At 47.4% G+C, this 26846-nt stretch overlaps 1 protein-coding gene across 1 annotated transcript in view; it reads right to left on the minus strand.

Moving 5' to 3' along the window:
- INSYN1 (inhibitory synaptic factor 1) overlaps positions 1 to 23678 on the minus strand; it is an 81739-nt gene extending 58061 nt beyond the window's left edge. The window contains exon 1 of the mRNA XM_055002992.1: positions 23520 to 23678. Within this exon, the coding sequence (XP_054858967.1) occupies positions 23520 to 23678 (159 nt within the window). The remainder of the gene's footprint in view (positions 1 to 23519) is intronic.
- Between the last annotated feature and the right edge of the window lie 3168 nt (positions 23679 to 26846).

Here is a 26846-nt window from a genome sequence, read left to right on the forward strand (position 1 = left end):
GTTCCCACAGACCCACCTAAGTCCCTTTCCCCTGCCAGAAAGGTTCTCGAGGGCTGTACCTCTCCAAAGTCCAGAAATTGAAACAATTTTCAGTTCCATTTTCTATCTTCAAACTCATAATGATAATCCTGACTCTGCCATGGAGTTCACTGGGTTACCTTGAGCCAATCAATCTCTCAACCTAAAAGACCTCACAGGGTCATTGAGACAATGGAGACCTATGCTGGATTCTTGAGCTCTTAAACATGCACAAAATACTAAATTACAAAGGACTTGCATGCCTCAATAGCACTAATACTAGCAGGTCTCTATTTTTGTTTGTGAAATGATGTGGATTATGGAGTGACTGGGTTGGATCTATGTGCTGTCTTCTGCTAAAGAATCTTCCTCCAGTAGATGCAACTTTCCACTGATCTTACTTACATGCAGGGGTCATTTTGCAGAAAAAGAGCTGCAGGAACTCATTTGCATGACTCATTAGCATATGCCACGCCCCTTGATGATGTCATTGGAAGTGTGTCATTAGCATAATTGATTTGATTGGGCCCGAAATGGCTGGGATTCGGCTGCTGCCAGACAGGGGAGTGTTCCCCTACCTGGCAGTAGCCCAATCAGGGCCGTTTTGGTCCCAATCCAGGCCGAAATGGGCCGAAAATGGCAAAATGGCCATTCCCCCGCCCGGCAGTGACCCGATCTGGGCTGTTTTGGCCCGAATCGAGGCCAAAATGGCCCCAATTGGCCAAAAGTCAGGTGGGCGGGGCCACCTGACAGTGACCTTTTGGGGGAACTGCTGGAAGGGTGTTCTGGCGCATTCCCCCCCCCCCAAATGAGCCCTGCTTACACGAAGGGTCTCATTGGATCCAACCCAGTTTCTTACCCTGGGAACCATCCCACTGGTTTCTCCAACAACAAATGGTACCTGCAGGAACGAGGTGAGGACAGATGGAAATCAAATGTGCTTCTGATATGCAATAAACCGATCGTGGGGGGAAGGCCCTTCTGAAAACTTAACAGGGGAACGGAGGTTTGTGCTGCTACCACAGCCAGCTAATTAGTCCCTTGTGTTAATTATGTTTCCATTACTGCCGAAGCTAAGGGAAGGAAGTTATCTCTCGTAGCGATAGAGAAAGAGAGAGAGAGACGAGGCCGGTCCATTATCTCCCCGTTCCCAGCTCCCCCATGACAGAGGGGGGAGCAGCTGTTTGCTTTCCAGCCAAGTTGCCTGATATTACCAGCAAAACAAATCAAGCCCAGCGCAGGCAGCTTGAGTGATTGAAGGGTAAGCAGTCTTGGAAGGTGCTCAACGGACAGCCACACTGCCAATCGGTTCCCATTGACCCTTGTTAGTTTCAAGGTCCCCTGCTAGAAGGAACCTGCCAGCATCCTACACTGCCGCAGTTTTAAACATTCCCAAAGCAGAGCAATGTGTGGGTTAAACACTTGTTACACGTAAGCAAGTGTGGCAAAGTGCTTTCCTGCAAGGGAAACAAAGGAGCCCCTGTTTGGCTGGGGATCCTGACACGTTTTGTCATCTTCTGGGCATGGAGGATAAGAACACAAAACTCCTGCGGTAAGAATTAAGGTATTTAAAGTACACCGTGCAAATAAGCAATTTCAACGTATGACGTAAACACTACTTACAATTCAAACCAGTACAAGATAAACAATGTGACAAGTCTTACATAAAATGCAAAATGCAAGATGCACATACGATTCTTACAGAGTGCAACCATACAATGAAAAGTTCCTTCCACAATATTGCAATTCCAAAATATATACGAGGTAGACTTAAGAGAGTAGAGAGTGTCTTTCCACTACCCTACTGGGGTGTGGCACAGTCCTCAGAGCCACTGCAGGATGGTTTTTAATCCTCTGTTCTTCTCAATAAGAATTAATGAGGCAACGCTGTTGAGGAGGGCCACCAACGTTGGTGCAGACGGGGTCCAAAAGCTGTTGAGAACCACTCAACAGGCGCCAGCAATTCTCCTGTTTCGCAGGGCTTTATCAAGAGGGTTCAAATTCAGCCAATTCTGGGCATGGAGCAGGGGTCACTGGGCATGTGTGTGTGTGTGGGGGGGGGAAGCAGTTGTGCATTTCCTGCATTGTACAGGGGGTTGGACTAGATGACCCTGGAGTTCCCTTACAACCATATGATTCTATGATTGAGGAAGTGCAGTCAACTGACCGGAGCAAGAAAAATTAGCCTAAATTTTTATTTACTGTATTTATACCCCACCTTTCTCCGAATGGGGCCTCAAGGTAGCTAACATCATTCTCTCCCCCTCCATTTTTATCCCTACAACAACCCTGTGAGGTAGGTTAAGCTGAGAGTATGTAACTGGCCCAAGACCACCCAGCAAGCTTCTATGGCAGCGTGAGGATTTGAACTTGGTTTTCCCAGATTCTAGTCTTGCACTCGAAGCATTACACCTGACCCACTGGGGGGAGCCCAAACTGGCCTGCTCCCCTAATTTCAGAGGGGAGAGGACACCAATCTGGCCTGCCCTCCTACCCCAGTGGAGGGAAGCCACCACCACTGACTCACTCCACTATGCTCACAGAAGGTTAGCCCAAGACGTGGCCTCTCTTGCCTTTGAGGAGAACGCCTCAAATTTTAACCCAAATAGTTTAAAAAACTGCACACCTTTGGTAAAGACATCTTTTGTACCTGAGTATTTTCCAAAGCCTATTTCCAGTTTATTGGACTCCACCATCAAACCCACCTGAAATAACCACGCCGTGTTGTTTGCCAGCTTCCAGATGGGGGCTGGAGATCTTCCAAAATTATAATTGTTCTTCAAACTACAGAGATCAGCTCCCCGGGAGTAAATGGCTGTTTTAGGGCATTATACCTCACTGTGGTCTGTCCTCTCCCCCAAAGCCTACTTTTCCTGGGCTTCACCCCCCAAATCTCCAGGAACTGGCAAGTCTAGTCTCTGGAACTGCCCTGGAACACTGTAGCTCGTGTCAAACTGACCTCTGATTATAACCCTGGACTTCTCCCACCCAGATACAAAGTATTTTGTTAATTTCAAGAAATGGCAACCTTGGTTTGATGAAGTGGTGATTTTTAGTGGACAAGGGAAGGAGCTTTTTAACCCTTCCCCTGTCCGTTACATTCCCAATGCAGTCCTTCCCTAAGTTCATTTCCACTCTGCAGGATTTTACCTGTGTGTGTCTGGCTGTGTTTGCAGGAACAAATGCACATTTGGTAATCCTGCAGGAAAGGTAACTGGGGGAAACAGCTGCTGTGGTAAACTGATGACAACTGGGGAGAAGATACCTAAATATTGAGGGCAATGAGAGATTCTCAGTAGACGTGCTTAGAATTGCTCCCTTTATGTCTTCCAAGTGGGAGGGGAAGGACAAACACCACGGGTCCTTCCGTTGGCCGGCTTCTATGACCTCCCCTGGCTATTCATAATAAAAGGCTGGCTCCGATCCAGATGTATCAAAACTGTGAGTCATCCCTTCCCATCATGAGTGGATTCTAAAAGACTTTCAAAACTATCCAACTCAGTTTGGTATACTTTGCAAGACCCTATTTCAATGCTCTTTTCAACCATGCATTTATCATATCAACAAGCTGTCCCTCCCTTAATGGATACTCAGTACTGATATCAAATCCCAAGAAGAGAATTGCAGGAAACAGAGCAGCAACTGGGACTTGGAGGTACACTGCTTCTAAGCATGGAGGTTCTATATCCGCCCTGAGCCTGCTTGCGGGGAGGGCGGAATATAAATACGATAAAAAAAATAAAATAAAATAAAATGTTTTGCTCTCTTTACGCATTGCTGGGGGTAAAGCTGTCCTCTATGAAATTCCCCAATCTCCTTTCAGATCCCACGAAACTGTCACTGCATCACGTGGCAAGGAGTTCCGTGAATGAAGGACACATGTAGGAATATCATTATGTGCTGCAGCAAAGGTGACAACCCCCTTCCCCTAGAGAGCGCAAAGCATCATTCTTCTATTTAGTTTAGTTGATTTTTAGCCCGTCCTCCCCACAGGGCTCAGGGCGGGTTACAATATTAATAAAAATACACAGGATAAACAATAAAATTAACAAATCTCAAAAGGATATGACTTTCAGAGTTAAGAATCAAGAATATGGGTTCCGACGTCCCAGGATGGGGCCCCTTCACACTTCTCTGCCCACCAAACATAAAGAAAGGGGGAGGTGCGAGTTGATATTGCACTATGACATCACATGTGTGGGGGGCAAGCCACTGTACAGATGATTATATTCCCCCCCCCCCGGCCGCTGGCAGGAGATCAGTAGGGAGGCTCGTTTGATGGACCTAATGTCGGCCTCAACCAAATGCCTGGTGGAACATCTCTGTCTTTCAGGCCTGCCGAAAGGATACAAGATCTTGGTGGGCCCGACTATCCTCTGACAGAGAGTTCCACCAGGTTAGGGGCCAGGACTGAAAATGCCCTGGCCCTGGTCGAGGCCAGCTGAGTCTTCCTGGGGCCAGGGACCACCAACAGATGTTTGCCCACTGATCTGAGCACTTTCTCGGGTACATACAGGGAGAGGCGGTCCCTCAGGTATGCTGGTCCCAGTCCATTTAGGGATTTATAAGTTAAAACCAAAACCTTGAACCTGATCCGGAATTTCATGGGGAGCCAATGCAGCTGCAAGATTGGAGTGATGTGTGCCCTGCATGGAGTACCCATCAGGACCCCATCTGGGGTTACCCAGTCAATGGAGAGTACTTTCATGAAGGCTCCACCAACCGCGGTGGCCTCACATTTAGGGGGCCCTAAACAAAATGATGCCTTGTGTGCTTGCACTTCTCTCCTTCCTACAAGAAGTTGTGGAGCATGGCTTTTTCATACTACTTATATCAGAAGTGCAAACTTCCTTCTACCCATGCTGATCTCCCACAAGAAATGAAGGGTTTCCAACCTCTAGGTGGGGCCTAGAGACCCCCCAAAATTAGAACTGATCTCCAGACCACAGAAATCAGCTGCCCTGGAGAAAATAGTTGCTTTGGAGGGTGGACTCTATGGTATTATACCCTACTAAGGTCCCTCTGCTCCACCAACCCTGCTTTCCTCAGGCTTCACCCCCAAAATCTCCAGGAATTTCCCAGCCCAGAGGTGGCAAGTGCAACCCAACAGGAAATGGGAGATTGCTCGAAGTCGCAGTCTCCCATCTCCTGTGGAACAGGTGTGTACAAAAGCAACAGTGGAACAAAGCTTCCTTTACATCCAGATTGGAAACCCTTTATGGACTATCTGCGAGAGACGGAGAAAAATAAACTAATGATTTGCGGTTTTGATTTTTAAGAATGAGGATTTGGGATATCAAGAAGGTGAGCTACAGAAAAAAAAGATATTAATTAGACCACTAGCTCATTGACACTAAAGGAGGAAGTATTGTAGGTGAAAAACTGTAATGGAGTTACAATATACTTATTATGCTTTTTACTGTTTTTTTTACTTTGTAGATTGATATTGGCCGCTGTAGTTGTGTTTTTGTTACGTTTTACTTTTTTTCTTTTGCTGTATCTTTTAACTTTTTCACAATAAAAATAAAAATAAAATTTAAAAACTTTCTTTAAATCTTGTTAGGGGACAGGAGTGGACCTTGGGCCTTGGCAGCTCCCCCTCCATGCTGATCCCCTGCGACAGCCTTCCGAGACCTGAATATGATGCTTGAATTATACCACTCCCGCCTTGCATGGAAAACCTTCCACTGATGCAACTTCCAACAAGACAGGTGCCTTCACGAGGGTGCTAAAATCAGACCGAGAGACGGACGACTTAGAAAAACAATATTTGCATTATCTATCTATTTATTTATTTAAGCATTTAGAGCCCGCATAGTTCAGGTTCATAGTTTTTCCTTTGGAGAAGCACCTTGCCCTTTCGCAAAGCGCACCCTTTCCCCCAGTAGAAAGAGATGACGGGTGTAAATAATTGATCAGACCTACTCTGCAATGAATTGGAGCACATTCCCCAAGAGAATGAGAGGATCTGGGAGGACGATGGTGGCGGCTGCTTGGTGTCAGAGGCAGGTACAAATTGATTGCGTTCCATTGTCTAACGCTGGCATAGGCGTTAGATCATTTGCGGTATAATCATCTGTTAAACCCGTTTCAAATCATTTACACAGAACCTCAATAAACTGCTATTAGAATAATAACCCTCCTCTCTAACCATTCCCTTTCCAAAGCAATTTCTACTCATCATCTATTGATTACGGGATTGTTAAGGTATTTATCACACTGACTGGTGCGTTAGCCCTTGAAATTTGCACTGGAACGGGAAGAGGGTTATAAAGAAGGGGGGAGCTGGGGATGCAACGGGACTGATCTATGTTCAGCTTTCTGTGTTGTTGTTTTTCTTTTCCCAGGGGGTCTTATGAGAATCATTTTGGGTCTGAATCTTACGCTTCGCTTACCCCGTCTATTCTCAAAGTGCTGTTTGTTAGCAGTCTGGGTAAATTGGAGGCATTAAGAAACATTTCCTCTACTGTATTATTCACCCGTTTGTAAGTTACCTCCTGCAGCCTCACAACTAAAGGTTACTGATTTATTAAGCCAGTGGGGTTGAAGGTGGACTGGGGCGCAGAGTGGTAAGCTGCAGTACTGCAGCTCAAGTTCTGCTCACGACCTGAGTTCGATCCCGGCGGAAGCCGGGTTCAGGTAGCCGGCTCAAGGTTGACTCAGCCTTCTATCCAGGTCGGTAAAATTAGTACCCAGGTTCCTGGGGGTGAAGTGTAGATGACTGGGGAAGGCAATGGCAAACCACCCCGTAAAAAAACGTTGTGATGCAATGTCCCTGTGGGTCAGTAATGACTCGGTGCTTGCACAGGGGACTACCTTTACTCAGCCATGGAAGCTGCCTGGGGGAACTTGGGCCAATCACACCCTCTCAGCGTAACTTCTGTAGTGACAAAGGAGGACAGAATCAAACACGAGATTTTCTTTGAGGAAGGGAGAGATAGCAACGAAATAAACACGTGATGATCCGGGAGCATGATAAATACCTCCTGGAAACCTCCGCAAGTTATCTTTTTTGTTAAACTTTTGAGTTCAAGGCAGAATTCTTTTGGAAATGTATTGGCTCCTTAATGACCTGTGATGGAGCAGCGGCCTCAAAAGTTAGGCACCAGGGGTACTTGCTCTGCTGCCACCACCAGTCCCTCTAGTGCAAGAGTTTGGGAATCTCTATTGGACATGATGGCTTTGCCACACATCTGGGGAGTGAGGAAGGAGTTGGAGTTTGCTGCTCCTAAGTATGCCAGAGGATTGTAGCAAACTTAGAATCATAGAGTTGGAAGGGACCTCCAGGGTTATCTAGTCCAACCCCCGGCACAATGCAGGAAATGCCCAACTACCTCCCTCCCCACACCCTCAGTGATCCCTGCTGTATGCCCAGAAGTTGGCAAATAATCTCCAGGATCTCTGGCCAAACCGGCCTGGAGAAAATTGCTTCCTGACCCCAAAGTGGCAATCGCCCTTGCCCTGGGCATGTAAGAAGGGGCCCCAAGAACTAAGCACTGATGTAACCCTTCCTGCTCTCCCTCTCATGATCTGCCCAGGTTCACAAAATCAGCATTGCTGTTAGATGGCCATTGAGCCTCTGCTTTAAAACCTCCAAAGAAGGAGAGCCCGCCACCTCCCAAGAAAGCCTGTTCCACTGAGGGACCACTCTAACAGTCTAATGTTTAGCCAAAAACTCTTCTGATTTAATTTCAACCCATTGGTTCTGGTCCGACATTCTTGTTGAACTAGAGAGCAATGTGCTTTTGTCACTGGACTCCTGTTTTAATCTAATGATAAACCAATCTCTCTATTTACGTGTCCGTGTGGTACCATATGTATTCGTGTACGTGTTTGTGTGTGTCTCTATGTGTCTGTGTGACCCTATAGGTGTTTGTGTATGTGTTTGTGTGAGTCTATATAGATATATGATTGGAGACTTGGCATGTTGTTAATTAATTTGGCCTGACTTCTGAGGAAAAGAGTCAATTAAGAGGATGCAGTTAACACCGTTTGGTGGATCCTGGGAATATAAATCATACAGTTCAAAAGATTCGATATATGCCTCAAGCAGGATGCCAGGGTCACTCTGATTGCCATGGCAACCTCTGGAAAAGAAGCCCAGCCCTCCTCTTTTAAAGAGACAGGCTTCTGTCTGTCACAGAAGCGAAAAGAGCATTGAATCTTGTGCGCTTCCATTGTCCAGCAGAGCACTTCTGGGAGCCATCCAAGGAAGGCAGAGAGCCTTGTGGCTTGTCACCTTTCTTCTTGACATGTGTCAACAGTACACCCCCCCCCTCCCCCAAATACTGGTGGGATACGAGAAAAAAAGTGTCAGCACTAAGCTCTAGCTAGCGTTTTGGCTTCATCTTCTTTGGTGTCACTGCAATTTGCTAGGAACCTTGAGGCCTCCGTCTAATATATATATTTCATTTTAATGAAGATTTACTTTTAATGTAAGCAAGCCCCCAGGATTGCACAAGCCGTTTGGCAGAGGGATTCTGTGCAGCCTCCGTGGACTCAGAGAGTGATGTGTGCCATTTGGAACTGAGCCCAGCTTGCCGCGTTGCTAGACAATCCCCGAGTCTCTAGGGCAATGGGGCTGTGGAAGAGACACATCAGCAGAAAGTAGTTCTTTTTGTTTTTTGGACCGGAGAACTAATGCATCAAATGCAGAGAAAGGAAAAGAAAAAGGGAGGGTGAGAAGGAGCTCATTCGTCATTCTCTGTAACCTCTCCATTTCTGCAATTCTGTTGTCTTCCCCCAGTCTCTTAAAATTGTGATCTGGACTTCCTAAACCTGCTACCGGTCAATGGTGTTCACTCATTCCAGACCTGGTCCCAGAAGCCACTTTTAACTCCAGGCAGTGGTATGGTGAGATCAGTTCCCCCGAAGGAAACGGAGAGTGGCCTCTATGGTATCATATCCCCCCTTAGTTCCTCCCCCATTCCAGACTCCGCCCTCCCCAGATATCACCCCCAAATGTCCAGGAATTTCCAGAACCAGAGTTGGCAACCCAAGCTAGCAGCATGGGATCTGCTGAGCTGCTAAGCTAAACAGGAAGACACATAGCATCACAATGATGTGGCAGGAATGGGGAAGGAACTAAGGGTGGGGAGCATCGGCTTGGTATGCAGAAGAACTGAGGTTTAATCTCAATAATCTCCAGTTAAAAAGGATCAAGCAGTAGGTAATGGGAGAGAGGGCTCAACCAGAGCCCCCGGAAAACTGCTGCCAGTCAGAGTAGGCAATACTGACTTTAATCGACCAAGGGTCTGACTCAGTATAAGTCAGCTTCATGTATCTCTAAATGGGTCTGTGCTCAAAAGAAGAGACAGTGCCTCACTATCTTACTGTTCCTTTCAGCCTGCATGCCAGGAGAGGCAGGAGACTTGGGGTGTTATAGTGTTGCCAACTCCAGATTGGGAACTTCCTGGAGATTTGGAGGTAGAGTGGGGGTGGGGGTGGGACGTTGAAAGCTACTGCTATAGACAAATCTAGACAAATGGGTGTTTTTTCTAGGTAAGGCTGCTCTTACAATCTTCCTTCTCTCAATTTTGCTGAGGCTTTTTGAGTTCTTTGTGGCCTGTTCCTTCCCCCAGACTGGCACAGACACGTTAGCATTCCTCTGTAGTTTGTATTCTCAGCTTGTGACCTCTTTCCTTCTCTACATCACCGGCATGTACAATTGATAAAACACGGAAGCAATCTCACATCATACAAGATTCTTTTGGTGCAGTGTTTTACTGATGTCCTGTGCCTCGATAAAACACCCACCTCTAAATATCTTGATGCAGTTTGTATTTATGGTCCCATTTGCTTAGCAATGATTTATCAGCATGCATTATCCACATGCTTCGATGCTGGATTTAATTTTAGAATTTCTCTGCCCTAAACGGGAAGGACGGGTGGAACATGCATGAACAGAAAGAACTCCTGAAAAATGAGAGACTGAAACATCAGAGTGTGTGAAATGAATGGGGCTGGATCCACAGTTCCCTTTTGGGAAGTGACTGAGGTGATAGCTACACCCCATTGGATACTGTACAACCCTTGCATTATATCCCAGATTATCCAGTCCACACGGAAAATCCAGCTGCAAATTATAGCACAATATCTCATGATGTGTAGAGCCTATCTCTCAGTTAAACTGAGATGGCGTCACGGAGAGAACTCCCAAACTGGGAACGGAGTGGAAGAGGGAAAATCCTCAGTCTAGAATCTCTGCTACCCCCTTGCTAGGCAATCTTTTAATTTCTCACGGTATCCACATGCTTATGCTTACTGCATAATGCCCATGGCTTATTGGTAAGGCAGCTGCTTGGCATGCGGAAGGTCCCAGGCTCAATCTGACCCTGGAGAGCAGCTGCCAGTCAGAGTAGACAATACTGATCTTAATCGACTAAGGGCCTGGCTCAGTAATAGGCAGCTTCATGTGTTAAGGCAGTCTTACAAGAAGCAGGACACAACAGAATTACTGTTTCGTATGGGTAGCCATATTAGTTTGTAGCAACAGAACAAAATTCGAGTCCAGTAGCATCTGAAAGACCGACAAATGTTTCCAGAGTATAACCTTGAGGAGCCAAAGTGCATTTTATCAGATATAGATTCGCAAAAGCTTATACCTCTGAAAATTGTGTTGGTCTTTCAGCTGCTACTAGACTCCAATTTTGTTCAGCAGAATTACAGAAGCGAAGGTGTTAAATGAAATCAAGAAAGACCCCTCTCTCCTGACCTTTGCTACATGACCTCGCATTTGATTTAATCAGTACCAATTCTACTCCATTTCTTCACCCAGCTCTCCTGCATCCCAGCTATTTTCTATGCCTCATTGCTCTTTTCCCTCCTAGTTTCGATATGATGTGCGAAAGAATCTTTAAACACCCTCAAACAATTGCACTGTGTAGGATGCATTTAAAAAAAAAGAGTCAAATATCTTGTGTGAAAATAAAATAACATCATTTTAGGAAAGTGAAGAACAGCTACTCATTTCCAATCATTTGAGTTGTGTTTCACTCCCCAGAATAGCTTCTGGGGACTGCTGTAAGCACTGGGAAGCCATAGATGGATATGTTTGTTAAACAGGGGAGAGAGGGAGACATTCCTTACCTGTACTAAATGAAATTAAGACATGGCAGGCACTCCAAAACGTGCCGGAACATCACGGCATGCCTGATGCTCTTTCTGCAGAGGCACTTTAATAAAGTGACAAATTGGCACAGGAAGGTGGGGTTAATAAAACACCCCTGGAAAGAATTGCATTACTTTATGACAGTTCTATATGTACCATTTACTCAGAAGCACAAGTGTTGCTGTTTATTAGACTTTCCTTCCTCAAAAATCTCAGAGCAGTTGAAAAGAGGCATACTTGGCTTCAGCTAAGGGCCGTGGCTTGGAGGTAGAGCATCTGTTTTGCATACAGAAAGCCTCAGGTTCAATAACCAACATCTCCAGTTGAAAGGATTTGGTAATGGGTGAGGTGGAAGACTTTGGTCAGAGACCCTGATGGGCCCCTACCAGTCTGTACATAAGACTGATCTTGATAGACCAAGGATTTGACTCAGGGCCAAACTACAAGTGACAAATGACACAGGTTGGACACTTGTCAGCTTCCCTCAAGTGCTGATGGGAAATGTAGGCGTCCTGGTCTTGCAGCTTGGCTCTCTCTGCCTGCTGTCCAATGGACTTTTCAACTGTCATTTGTCCAACATTCTGCCAAGCTGCCTACATTTCCCGCCAAAACTTGAGGGAAGCTGACAAGTGTCCAACCTGGGTCATTTGTCACATGTAGTTTGGCCCTAAGTATAAGGCAGTTGCATGTAAGACGTGTTCAGTACTGAAAGTGAAACGTTATTGATCTTTCAAGGACTGCGTACTCTACCACCTATCTCACTGGGTGATCACGGGCCACTTGCTTTCTCTCAGCTTAATTTACCTTACAGGGTTGTCATGAAGATAAAATGGGGAAGGGAGAGCCGTCTATGCTGAGTTCCTTGAGGAAAGGGCGGAATCAAAATGCACTGAACCAGTGGCTCTCAAACTGTGGGTTGGGACCCAAAAGCAGGCCAGGATTCTCTCACAAGCGGGTTGCAAGCTATGGGTCGGGAAATTCCTTAATATTTTAAGGGTGGAGTCTGAAGAGGGTGCGGTTTGGGAAAGAGAAGGGCCTCGGCAAAGTATGCCATAGAATTGCTGCAGCATAATGGTTAAGTGGCTGGGTTGCGAATCGGCATGCTGCTAGTTTGACTCCCGCTACTGCCATGAACTCTGCAGGTGGACTTGAGTAAGCCACTCCTCTCAGCCCCAGCTGTATTGGGGGGATAATAATAACACTCACTTTGTTCACCGCTCTGACTGGGGCACTAATCTATCCCAAAGAGCGGTACATAAGCACAGTGTTATTATTATTATTAGAGTCCACCCTCCAGGGCAGCCATTCCCCCCCCCCAAGGAAACTGATCTCTGTCATCTGGAGAGCAGTCATAATTCTGGGGGATCTCCAGGCCCCACCGGGAGCCAGCTCCGGGTTAGGAAATTTGTGGAGATTTGGGACACGGATAGGCTTTCCAGGTCCCTCTATCCTCTCAGCGGGAACACAGGGGCCTGGAACTTACCCTTGTGCATGCGCAGCAGTGGCGGCATGACGACGTCACTTCCGGAAGTGATGTCACCACACCAAGTGCATGGTGACATCATTTCTGTAAGATGTTGTCGCGCTGGCCATGGGAGTGCTCCCGCGCTCCAATTTGCCCGGTTTGGGGCCAAATGGGAGCACAGGGATGCTCCTGCAGCCAGTGCAAGGGGTGGGAACGCATATATGGTGTGCGTTCCCGAGGTGCATGCCAGTGGCAGGCACACTCCAGGAGTTTGCCCCCTCCCGCCAATAAGGGGGCAAATCCCCGGGAGTTTGCCCACCACCAGCGGGCACCTGGTAACTCTAGGCTTGGAGCATGGAGAAGGCGGGGTTTACAGAGGGGAGGAGCCTCAGCAGATTATAATTCCCTAGAGTTTATCTTCCAAATCAGCCATTTGCTCCAGAGGAACTGATCTCTGTCATCTGGAGACCAATTCTAATTCCGGGAGATCTCCATCCACCACCTGGAAGCTGGCAACCCGTAATTCTGCTTTACTGTGAACTTGTGCCATTCATGCTTTCTCTCAGCCTCACAGGGTAGCTGTGAGGATAAAATGGGAGAATCACGTATTAAAAATGTGCTGGAGAGAACAAGATCTGTTCTTGGACAGGGAGTTAGGGCTTTTCTGGGTTTTCCTTTATGGATCCTATTTTTGCCGTTTGCAGTAGTCAGTGGGGGGAAAATAACTCTCCCAGGCTTCGATTTGCACTTGGGAGGCCAACAACCAAACCGATAGCAAGCCTCAGAGGTGATTTACGGCCGGTGGTCAGCTCTCTCAGGAACTGTGTGCAGCTGGTGGCTTCTACGGCAATAAATATTGGTGTTGATTTCCAGGTCTCTGACTACATGTTTCACTCACAGACTTCAGCACTCTCCCAAAGAGAGATGCTGGCAGTGAGAACAGGCTGCAATAATTTCTCCTGTCCCTGACATGTTCCCTCACTCCCATGTGAACTGGCGCCTGGGAAACTGTTTAACAAGGCAAAAGCAATAACAGGGAGAGAGAGGGAGAGACATAGAGATAGAAATGCCTCTGATAAACATCACAGGGGAAATCCTAAACTTGGGCAAGCTACTCTGGAATCTGGTGGTGGCCATTCAAAGCGCCTCGAAATATTGCCTGTGCTGGGAGGAACCAATGTGGCATAGTGCTTAGAGTATAAGACATAGTCAGGGAGTATGCTTGCCGATCTCTAGGTGAGACTGAGGCTGATTCCGCACACGTTGGATAATGCACTTCCAATCCTCTTTATAGATCATTTGGAACAGATTATTTTGTGTGCAGAACAAAAAATCCACCTCAAACGATTGATAAAGTACATTGAAAGTGCATTATCCAACGTGTGCGGAATCAGCCTACGAGTTCTCCTGGAATGACAACCGGTCTCCCAGGCTACAGAGGTATGTTCTCCTGGAGGAAATGGCTATTTTGGAGGGTGGACTCAGGGCGCCTCTGCTGAAATCCCTCCCCACCCCAAACTCTGCCTTCTGTATATGCTACCCCAAAACTCCAGGCATGTCCCAAGTCATAGTTGGCAACCCAAGCCAATACCTAGATTCAGTCCCCTTACTTGCCCAATCAATGTATGAGTCTTGAAGATGGACAAAAAAAAAGAGGGGGGGGGAAACCCAACCTGATAAATAAGTCAGGAACCAATAAGGTTGAGTGACCAAGAAAAAAAAAATATATAGAAGAAATATAATTAATATTTATTACACAGTGTAACCGCAATTAAAAACCATGAGACAAGGTTAAAAACCTAGAGACCTAGTAAGAAGAAGGCCCAGCAGGCAGAAACGCATTTGGTCTCTGTATATGTGCAATCAGTTCTGTGACTTGGTTCTTTTGTATGTGCAAACAATTTTGTGACTGTGTAACGGCTGTTACTAGGGCCATTTCCACACGGCTTACCTTGTTCCGGAAAACAGCGAAATCTCACACAAAATCGCACGAGAAGACGCTGTTATCGTGCGAGAAGATGCGATAACAGCGTCTTCTTGTGAGATTTTGTGCGAGATTTCACTGTTTTCTGGAACAAGGTAAGCTGTGTGGAAACGGCCTAGATCTCTAAGTTTTTACTTTCGTCTTGTGGTTTTAAATCAGTTTTACCCTGTGTAATAAATATTAATTATACTTCTTCTATACTTTATTTTATTTAGTCTTGGAGATATCATTAGGGGTTTTTTTTTGCTGATGAACTCAGTGGGTGATCTTGGACCAGACATCTGCAAAAATCAATTTAGAACCAACAAAATGGCCTCAGCCTGTGGTCTGACCCAACACTTCTAACATCCCAGAAGCTTTTAATAGTTAGATAAAGTGTACATTTCACCGGCTGCTCAGGAAAAAAGTGGGTCCTATTATTTTTCTTATTTGCATTTAATCCAATTAAAGACGAGTGAATGCAACCCATTTAATTTCTTTTTTATGTTCATTTATACTTTTTCGTCCACCTTTTCAGTTACCTTTTTGTTTGTTCTTAGTTTTATACATTTGTATATAGCACATTGCATGGGTTCCGTATGCAATTTATACATGGAATGAATGTCTTGTGTGTGTGTGTATATATATATATATATATATATATATATATATATGCAAACACACAACATCAATTTTATTGATGCACAAATCCTCCTGAAAAATGCACACATGACAACGAATGAAATGAATACATTTGTTGACCAAACGTATTTATCACAAAGATAAAGAAGTATGGGTTTGAGTTGCACAAGGAAGGAGCAAATTAAAATGGGGTTGGGGTGGCAACAATTCCAGGTAATCTGAAAATCCTAGCTAGCTATGGCAGGATTTGTTTAATATAATCCATCATTGGGCCTGTTGGCATGGGCTTATTATGCATGGCATCTTAATGACGACAACAATACTGCATGTGCTTGCATCATCCGGCTTACAGCATGGATCACCTCTCATGGAGAGATCAATAAGTTTCCCAAATCAAACCGGAAACCAAGAATTAGTTGCTCTGACCTTTTTCTCACTCATTTCTTGTTACCAAACTCTGCATCCAAACCTTGACCCAAACCTCGAAGCTGTGTCTTATTGGCAGTAGCTAGGGTTGCCAGTCCCCCGCTGGGGCAGGGATCTCCTGCTCCCATCCTCCACCCCCTGCCCCTGCTTACCTGGCCAGCGAGGGGAAAGGCACTGGAACGAGCATCCCATTGCATGCTCCTGGGCGGCGCAGCGTGCTCCCGTGTGCCACAGTAGGCCGATTTCAGCCCGAATTGAGACCGATGTGGCCTGAATTGGGCCACAGCAGAACACAGGAGCACTGTAGGGCCCATCGTGCCGCCCCAGCAGCACTCCCACGCTCTGTAGTGGCCCTATTTAGCCCACTGCAGAGCGCGGGAGTGCACCCGGGGGGGCGGGCATGTGGCCTGTGCAATGATGTCACTTCCCAGAAGTGACATCATCACACAGGCTGGGAGTGTGCATGCGCGAGAGGGCACTACTTAGGTAAGTGCCAGGTCTCTCACCTCCCGCCAGGAGGGTAAGGAGATCTGGCAACCCCAGCAGTAGCTAAGTCAGTAGGTGTGAACATCAGCACCCCTCCCAAGGTACTGCCCCACATTTTTGCTTTGGGGCCACAATGCAGCAGAAATCTTTCTGGCGCACTACCAACTTCAGGCAGTTTCCTGTAGCTAGCCATGCTGATCTGCAGTAGAACAGCAGGATTTGAGTCCAGCGGCACATTACAGACCAACAAGATTTTCAGGGTATAAGCTTTCCCAATTCAAAGCTCCCTTCTTCAGATACAAGGAGGAGTAGAGATCCTTTATATCCCTATCAGGAGGAGGGTGGGGTGAAGCAAAAACAGGGAGACAGGATGTGAAGGTACAATGTAGCTTGATTAGAACAGAAATTAGCATCTGAAGTGAAATAAGGTATCCTCTATCTCTGTTTGGCTCTGGAGTTTCCATTGTTCTGAACTTGTGAATGAACTCATGTTCAGCAATCTCACGTTGTAATCTGCCCTTGAAGCGTCTTTGTTGGAGGATAGTCCATTTTAGGCCAGCAATGGAATATCCTGGGAGATCAAAATGTTCTCCTGCTGGTTTTTGAGTGTTGACATTTTTAATATCGGACTTAAGTCCATCTATTCTTTTGCATAGGGACTGACCTGTTTGTCCAATATAGAGAGTGAAAGGGCATTGCTGACTTAAAGCAAATTACTTTATTCTCATGCTCCGGCTGTGACAATATTGGGATAAAATTCAACGTGTGACAGACAGCTGAGAGGGTTTCCCAGATGAATGAAAAGTGAGCAAAAGAGTCCCTGGATAATTGGGGGGCTCTTGACTCATCTTCCCCTTGCTTAAAGGAGTTGGTATCTGGGAGGCCAAAACCAGCTCTCAAAGCGAAACCATTAATTTCTCCAATTGCCAGCCCAAATTGCCCTTTGCCTATTACTGTTGCCGCAAAATTCTTGCAGGCAGCAAACAGGAAATGAATTGAGAGAGCAAGAAGGTAATAGCAATAAAAAGGTTGGCTGTTGGCCTCTCACTCCCCATTTTCTTCAGAAAATCGCTGCCTTTGCATACCTCGCCAAAGCAAGAGAACTCATGTTAAGGTTTGAAGGAGGTGGACAACGCTCAGAATTTCCCAGCGGGGTACTTTGTCGAAACGTCTGTCCAAAATGTTTCAGCTGGAAACTTGCAACCAAAGCACTTAATACAGAACATTTAGCCCCATTCTCACTGCTTCTTAACCTCCCACCCTCTTAAAGGGCCCTCCCCTTCCCATTTTCATCCAAAGACCCAACTGACAGGACTCTTTCTACGCAGCCCATAAAGTTACAACAGTCCTTGTCAGTCTGTGCCTTGCTAAACCTAATATCCCTATGCCATATGCTTCCCAGCTCAGGGTTGAGGAATTCCTGGAGACTTGGGGGTGGAGCCTGGGGAAGGTGGAATTTTGGGAATGATGAGATCATAAGAGGGATGTGATGCCATAGGCTCTGCCTGCCGAAGCTGGCATTTCATCCAGGGGAACTATAGTCTGGAGATCAAGCGTAAATTGAGAAGACTTCCAGGCCCCACCTAGAGGTTGGCAACCATATTACGCCATCATGGCTCCCTTGGCCTACAGTCCTCAGACTCCGTAGTGTGGATGTCCAAAAGAAAGAAAGCTTCAAAAGTAGAAAATCGACATATGCTCATTTATATTCATGTACAAGAAAGTGCTGTCAAGTTGCACCTGACTTACAGCAAACTCTCCTGGGGTTTCCAAGGCAAGAGATGTTCAGAGGTGGTTTGCCATTGCCTTAATTGGCATAGTGACCCTGGACTTCTTTAATGGCCTCCCATCAAAGTGCTAACCAGGGCTGACCCTGCATAGTTTCCAAGATCTGATGAGATCAGGCTAACCTGGACCAACGAGGTCAGGGCTACACTCTTAAATGCACATTTATAGATGGATGTTTACATTACAATAATTCATTCACTTATAGATGAACATTACATTCATAAATGCACACTTACACATATTTCAGCCTCTGGGAGGCTTTAATCCCATCCAAACTGACCACTTGCCCTTCCTTCACAGAAGCTGGATTGCAAAGACCGCAACAGTTTTGTCCTTGAGTAACTGGAATGTTCATGAACAGCATTCTGAACCATCACACCAACTCTTAGCCAATTGGCACTTACCGCTGCAAGGGTGATATCATTATCCCGTATTGAATAATAAATAGAGTGGGCTCACACCCACCAGGCAAGTAGTGATACCAGGCCATCTGCAGACTAGATAAAGGTATGTTTTACATTGCAAACTAACTCCTTGCCATAATGGTCAAATGAGGACTGAGCAAGCTCCAGGAGGCATGAAATATCACAAACAGTTGAGAGTCAACTAATGGAGAGAAACAGAAGGAAACGGGAAAAGGTTTGATCTTATGACGCCAGGACACGATAGCATCCTGCACAGGTGGGGAAAGTTCCCGATTTCCTGATTGTTTATCACCTCTGCAACAATTCCTCACAAGCCCACAAATTGTTCAACATCTATTTGGTTCATGTACACACACACACAAAATGGCTGATTCAGTAAAACTGAGGATGCATGAAAATATCAACAAAGAGACAGTGTAGTGCGGCGATTTGAGTGTTGGATCTCTTTAGTGGAAGGGTGAGAGAGTGTACTAAAAAAATAAACTCGCATGTTATTTGAGCTGTTGTTGAACAACACCCATCACACTATAAACAGCCATCCATTTCCCTGTCCAAGAACCGAGGACAGAGAAAACCATTTTCTACCCATCTGTACCAGCATATGGCTGTGTACAGTGCCGACTGGCTGCTGTTTGTAACATCACTAACCCGTCTCATCCTCAGAATGATTTTTCACTTTTCAAAACACCAAAATCTGTTTCAGCGAATCAGCATTCACGCTGCAACTTAACTTTTTTTTTTTAAAAAAAGCATCCAATCTGCTAGAATACTGGAGGGCGGGGAGGGACGGAGCAAGACAGATGAGTGAAATCAGCGTTTGAATGGCTAAAAAGCCGAGTGCCTCTCTCAATTCCATTGTGAAGCTGAGTTCATTCCCCAAGAGGAAAAAAATACATCCAGTCTTGTTTAAAGATACATCTGTACGCATCCGGAATTAGCAACTTTAAATATCTCTGATCCTATCACAACAAGGCAGTGGGCGGTGCCTGAGTTTTTAAGTGTACTCTCATTTATCCTATCAGCCTTTAGGGATAATCCACCCAGGAAAGACTTTGAGAGACATTCTAGTAAAGCACGAATGCGGTTTGGTTATATTGGTGACCTCTGGTTGCCAACTCTAGCTTGGGAAATTCCTGGAGATTTCGGGGTGGTGCCTGGAGAGGAATTTCCATCCTCCAAGAGGCTCAGAATAATACATTCTCCCCCTTCCTCATTTTATCTTTACAGCAATCCTGTGAGACAGGGCAGGCTGAGAGTAATTGGCCCTGGCCCTCTAGTGAGTGTTATGACAGTTCATAGTCCCACTCTCTAGCAACTCACTGGTACAAATTTAGAACACTACAACTTTTCCACACAGTGCCTTTATATCCCCCACCCGCTCTGGGATGTTAAGGGATATATTTAGCAAACCTGATTGTGAATACCTTACAACAGGTCATCTGCAATTCCATCCACCCACCATACCTTACAACAGGTCATCTGCAATTCCATCCACCCACCCTCACAAGCCCTGCATCAGAGGCCTAATTCTCATGGAAATGGTAAATGCTAACATCTGTGCGCGCGCGTGGGCCTGCATGTAAAGATCAGACCAGAAAAGGAGAAGGCAAGGCATCTCCCTTACAGACAATTTTCTCCATGCAGGGGATTTTTGTTTTGTTATATAGAGTGAGGCTCATGTATACCCATATGAAAGGGTTTAATCCTAGTGCGTTTTTACTGCCCTGTCCCGAATTCACATATCACCAGGGAAATATTAAGTTTACATGCAACTTCAAATCAAGACCTATTTGAGACTTTTGCTTCCCCCCCCCCCCGCCTAAAAGAAGTTCCAGATAAGTTGAATTGAAGGCACCCAATCTGCTAAAATTCTCCTGGTAGTCTCACCAGCTCAGTCCCATTTAAGGTCCTGAGCATCTGGGGGTCTCAGTCTAGGTTTGCTAAAATTGCATTTTGGAGCTGTATCTTGAGATCCCAACAGTGGCAAGGAGAAAGGGTTAAGTCTGTGGTCGAACGGCTGAAATTGTAGCCAGGCAGAGGCTGATTTGTGTCCAACAGTGAGAGCTGGCCCCCAAATAGCACAAATTGTACCCCCCACACACAAAGGACCTTTTCATAGGGATTTCTTATGTAATCCTGGAGCTTGAATGGACATTTCAGGCCATCCAGTTTAAAATCCCAGCTCAAGGCAGGAAATCCAAAGCTATAGATTTAATGTTTGGCCCAGGATGTGCGTGGGGGGGGGGGGCATATTAATCCCAACCCTCTGTGGACTAAATATTTATATAAGGGAGGGGGAGAGCAGCTTTAGCGATACAACGATAGAGTTTGTGGAACGAGAACTAGCTCAGGATTTTAAGGTTGCTGAGCTAGATGCCCTCTGGTGGCCCCGCTTCCCTTACTTATTTTTATTTACTAAAACATTTTTATCCTGCCTTTCTTCTTAGTTCAAGGCAGTTTACAAATAAAATATTGATCCCCCAAATCTGTCCCTCCCCGCTTAGAAGATGCTTGCCATTCAAGCATACCAAGGCCTCTTATTCCCCCCTCCATTTATCCCCTTCTCACCCAGAAGCAGAAAGCAGGAAGCAATTGCTCACTCATCCACCAACTGAATCGCCAGGGCTGCTAGGGGTAGGAGCAGCCAGCCCACCCACCTCCATCAGAGAATGGGAGCAGGAAAGGGAGAGACAACCACTCCTGCTACAATGGTGTGGTGCTTAGCGTGCTGGACTAGGATCTGGTAGACCCAGGTTCGAATCCTTCCAATTTGGGGCCCATTTGGGGCATACATATCTAAATGAATATATTGTCCTGCCTATTATCATTGCTTGCCTGCCTGGGCAAACTCAGCCCAATCACTTGAGAGGGGGGGAATACCTGCTACCTCTGTGTTACGTGAGAGGGACCACCGTGGTGGTAGCTGGAGTCCAGGCCCTTCTGAATCTCTTGGGCTTCTCCAGCATGCCCCTGCATGAAAAATTCTCACCTTTTCACATTTCTTTGAGCAAATAGATTCAGGAGGTGGTGACTTTGGCACTGTAAGTGAAGATCATGTTTCAAAGGAATGATTTTTTTGTTATTATTAAACACACACACACGCAAAAGTGCAGCCCGATCTGGAGGCGCTTCCTAGAATGTTATGATTCAGTGTCATTAAGAGCTATGCAAGTATAGAAACGGATGAGGAGGAGGACTGGGGAAAGGAGAGGGGGTTAGATTCACGGGGAGAGAAAATGCCACGCTCTGTTGGAGTGATGCCATTTGGTGCCGTCGCCGGGAAGGGTTTTGTGGGATGAAGGATGCCGTTCCAAAAGTCAACCAGCGAACATCATGCCTGAAAGGAGATTTGAACCCGAGTCTGCCGAGTCCAACATTCTAACCCCTGCACCATCTCCATACTTGTGGCCAATGTTCCCAGTATATCTAGTTACGCTCCACTCAATTTCTATGGGAGGCAGTATATTCTAAAGAAAGGCAACCACAGGGCAATCCCGAAAGCCAGCAGCTTAGCCAAAAATTCTGCAGTCGACAAAGCCATTCAAAACTCCTGATGGAATGATAAAACAGAACAACTGCAACCGAGAGAAAGTTGTGCTCTTTCGTTTCTGGGGGGAGGTGGGCTAACCACAGCCCAGAGGGAGAACATCTTTGTACAGTCCCCTAACCCTGCCGCACAGTATTATTTCAGAACCATGCCTGCTTTACGAATCAGCTTCTTTAAAAGAGCAGAACATTCGTTTTCCACGCAGGAAGCCCTAAATTCATTCTCTTGTTCAAGGATCTCTGGGAGTCCATATTGCGAAAGATCTTGCAGGGGCTGCAAACCAGGTGGGCTGCCACTGAAACAGTGTTCACTCTGCACAATGTGCATCAGTTTCCTCGGACAGGTGGATTGCCGAAAGGTGATGGCTGGATTGCTTCCTTCTGCTACTAGGAGAGGATTTCCAATCAGTGCACTTGCTCACAAGGCATGGAGTGTTCCTTGCTTTGCAGCTTGGCTTGCTACTCTAATGAGGGCCCAGTGAGACGCCGTGGAAAGCATTAACCCAATCCCAGAGGATGGAAAGGCAGTACCAACTAATTTTTGAGGATTCAGCACCACTCTCGTTGCAATTCTCGTATGCAGGATTACCCTCTCTGACATACTCGATCCCAACAGAAAAGGAATATATGTCAACTGTTGAAGCTCCGAAATGTCTAGAAATTCTGGTGTCTTGACCAGCCACACTTTCAAAGAACCTGCCACACATTTATCCTAGTCTGGGAAGCTTTATAGCAACCAAAATTCCACATTCCAACAGTATCTGCTATAATGCCTGCTGTAACAGCTGCAGGCTTGTGATATTTTAAGTACACTTGCAAGCAAAACGGTCTCTCAAAATCTCACCAGGCAGGGCCTTTTCAATTGTAGCACCCAGGCTTTAAAACTACCCATTCTTCAGAAAGCCCATTTGCCCCCACCCCCTGAGTTTCAGCCTTCAGACAAGCTACAAATATGCCTTTTTATTCCAGAGGGCTTTTGAGAGTAAGCTTTGACATTCACATTGGATACTAATTGCTCCACACTTGCTGGTTTAATGGCTGTTTTTATTATCATCTTGCTAATGCTTAATGTAGTTATTTGAATTGCTGTCAATCTAAATTGCTTTAAATCGTGTTGGATGGGTTGAGTCTCAATTGTTTGCTTGGAAGTCTTAATTTTTGTTAGGCACCTTGTGCACTGTTTTGTAGTAGATAGGTGGTAAACGAAATGTTCCAAAGACCCAGGTTATGCGTCGCAGCCTATAAAGAAAGGCATAAGCTTAGAAAAAAACCTTTTATATGGTTTAAAGACTACATATGCTCGAATGCAGCGCAACTATGATCGAGAGACATATGCATAGACATTTAGGGAGCCTGAAGACTATAACTCCCATGATTCATTGTGCTTAATTATGACAAAATCAAAAGAGGCTCTTCCTTGAGCCACAGTGCAAAGGAACCCAGCTTTGTTAAATGATATTAGTAAAAAAAACCTTCCTGCAGAATACGTGTACTCTCTCCATTTACTTTTTCAGATCCATATATTTTGGTTCTAACCAACCCCCAATTTATGCACTACCATGCCACGTAAGCACAACCAGGACTTTTTAAAGCATTTCCCTCTAACTCCGGATACATTCCACATCCACTCTCATTTTCATCTTTACTTACTTCACGAAGCTCCTTGGCCACGTCCTTAAGTTCCTGCAGGATGCCTTCCAGTTGCCCAATCACCATTTTCATGCGCCCCCTGATGCGCTCCCTCTCGCTTGTGTTGCTGTTGGTAGCGTTGTCAGTGGGCTGCCTATCTTGCAAGCCCTGGGAGTTCATCCTTCACAGGGTGCCGGGGCAGTGGGGCAGGGTTGCGTGGAGCATTCTGCTTTTGCCCAGCCTGACTTTGCCTCCACGGAGCCCCTCTCAGCTGGGGAGATCTCCACATCTTAACGTCCCCCCTGCCCCAGAAAGCCTGAGCCACACACTCACTTGCCAACTTTTGATCTCCCCCACCACACCTCCGCCCTAGCCGGATAGGGGCATTGAAGTGGGAACAACAAATCCAGCCAAAGACACACGTCTCTTGCAGACTCTCACGGGGGTAAGAGAACAGGGACCACCATCTCAAAGGATGGCCACAGACAAACAGCCTAAAGGGTTAAGGATGATGTGAGCTCCGCAGGGCCCGTTCCGAAATGCCAAGGTCTAGATAAAGTGCAGAGAAAAGCCAGTCTATGCCACGTTTGCCGTCCCACCAAAGAGGGCATTATCACTAGTTCTCCATCACCAACAGCGTCCCTCGGAAGAAGAAAATTTCCTGCAGATCCCAGATTTGTGTGTCTCGGGCGGGGGCCAGCGCCTCGCTTGCTTCCTCAGTGCTTTCCCCACACTTCTTCTGCAGAGGGGTCCCCCATGGGACGGGACGGCTTCAGCCCCACTTTGGCCATCTGGTTATGCAAGTTTGGAGGTGCTGTTGGGAATCTCGGGAGAAACGCCTCGCAACGACCGCTGTGGTCTGAAGCACCAATCAGGAGGGGGGGGGCATCAATATGATGCTGGAAGCGCTTAAGAAATCCACGCCGCCCCCTGCGCAGAAAGAGAGGGAGGAAAGAAAGAAACCCACCATCACTAGGGCAGTCCCATTGAGGGGGGGAAATCCCCCAAATTGCTTTACTCCAAACTGAGCTGGGGGCGGGGGTCATCCTTAAGGTGGCTTCTTTTCCTCTTAAGAGCACCCTGTTTTGACAACCTGCTTTCCGAGAAGGATCCCCCCCCCTCAATAATTCTTGATCTTCTTCCTTTGGCTCTACAAACTCCCATCCCTTCCCCCCTCCCGCCTCACTATCCCGGAGGGCTGGCCATTTGGGAAGGGCCCCCAGGAAGCCACGCAAAGCCCGCATGCCCGCAAAGACCACGCTGGCTTTGCCCCCCCCCCACGGAACGTAAAGTTCGGCGCCCCCCACCCCGTGCCAGCTCCTTTGGGGCCCTGGGACTGCGCGGCCAACCCGGCGCGAACGCGATCCAAAGGGTCTTCCTGCCCAAAGGGAAGAGCAGCTCGTTCTGAAAAGAGAGCCAACTTACGAGCAGAGGAGCGCCTCGGGCCCCCATCCTGCCCCACCCCGGGTCTTCGGCCCCCTTCCTCCTGCGCCTCGGGACGCGGCCGGCAGCTGCGGGGCTCCCCTCTCGCCGCTCATCCGTGGGGCTGGAGGACGAGTCCGCGCATCGGTGCCGAGCCATGGGGGTAATCCAAGCGGCAGCGAAACCCAGGGCAGGCGGCTCAGCTCGGCTCGCCCTCCTGGCTTCCCATTCAAGTATGGAGGCTCCCCGGGAGGAAATCGGAGAAGCCTCTAGTGGGGGCTCCGGCTCGGCCGCCTTCCCCTCCGCAGAGCGCCAGGGCGCCTCTGCCCTGGCCGGTGGTCCACAGGTGCCATGGCTCCGGCCGAAGACGCCTCCGGAGGCGGCGGTGGAGGAGGACGCGGGCACGGTCCTCTCCACCCCAACGCCCTCCTCCGAGCGCAGCAGGGTGTTGCTAGGTCAGCTGCTGCTCCATCCAGCGCCGGGGGAGAGAAGCACCGGGCTGCGCGCCGCCGCCGCCACTGCCACCGCCGGACCCATCGGGAGATGCTCACATCTTGGTGCGTCTCCCCCCGCCCCCGCCCCCGGCAGCGGGCAAGGAGGGCGAGAGAGGCGGGGAGAGAGCCCGCGGCTCCTTGGCAGCTTCACGGCGCCCCGGATCTGCCTGGCGTGGAAGGAGCTTCTGATGCGCGGCGCTTCCGTGGAAATGGAAGGCGCGCGGGCTGGCCGGAGCTGGCAGGCGAGCAAGGCGAGAGCTTTGCTCCTGGCGCTGGCTGCTCAGCAGGGAGGGAGGGTGTGTGCGTGTGTGTGTTGGGGGGTGGGGGTGGTTTTGTGTGTGTGGTGTGAGCGCGCACGCTCGCCAGCGCCGCAGCTGCCGGATGAGCCGCGGAGAGTTACGCCGCTCCCCCCACCACCACCCTCAGCCTCCTCCGTCGCCTGCCAGCCCGCAGGCTCCCTCTCCGCTTAAAGATGCTGGGCTGGTGCTGTGTCAGAAAAAAGGGGTGGCACCTCGGCGGATCGGGAGGGGGGATTTAAAGGGACACCCGCGCCGCCCGCTGCAGCCAAGCAGTGTCGTGCGTAGCCGTTCTGGGGACGTTGTCCTTAAAAAAGAAATGTCCTGCATCTGAAATGCACGCTGGGGGAGCCGGCTTGTTGGTGCTCCGGCACCTGATATGTCCTCCATTCCCGCAGTTTGGTCCTCGCAATAATCTTATGGGATGGCTTAGACTGAGAATAGGTGCCTGACTTCCACATCTGAGTCTGGCACTAACCAGGGCTCTGCCTTGGACTTCTGGTTAAAAAGAACATTTGGTTTCAAATGGACATTTTTAGTGTTTTTTTTTAAAAAAACTGGGTGTTGTCCACCCCCCAGTGTTTCAAAAATGAAAAAACTTTTTGTACTTGTGGTACTCCTGTTTTCACACTAGAAGTCTCTGGTCAAGGGACACCACCAGTTCTTCGATGCATTTCCAGTCCCATGCCATATAAATGTACTTTGCATTGACTGATATCGAGAGACACTGGCTGATTCCGCACTCGTTGGATAATGCACTGTCAATGCACTTTACCAATCGTTTGAGGTGGATTTTTTGTTCCGCACACAAAAAAATCCGTTCCAAATGATCTATAAAGAGGATTGGAAGTGCATTTACCAACGTGTCCGGAATCATTCACTGAATGGCTCCTGAGAGACTTCAGCAGCTTGCAGCAGGTGACTCGACAGCCAGCACACTTCACAGTGCCCTAATGTTCATGCACACGCATTTATGTGCATGCGCATTAAGGCCAAAATGCTTCCAGTCCCACTCAGAAATCTAAGTTTCAGAGGACTGAAGGAGAGGCTGAAACTACAGGGTGACAACTCTAATATTTTCTTATTTATTTACTTTATGTATGGCCTGCCTTTCTCACGGAGCCTCCGGGCAGCTT

Source organism: Eublepharis macularius, chromosome 18 (assembly GCF_028583425.1).
Source record: "Eublepharis macularius isolate TG4126 chromosome 18, MPM_Emac_v1.0, whole genome shotgun sequence".
NCBI classification, from domain to species: Eukaryota; Metazoa; Chordata; class Lepidosauria; order Squamata; family Eublepharidae; genus Eublepharis; species Eublepharis macularius.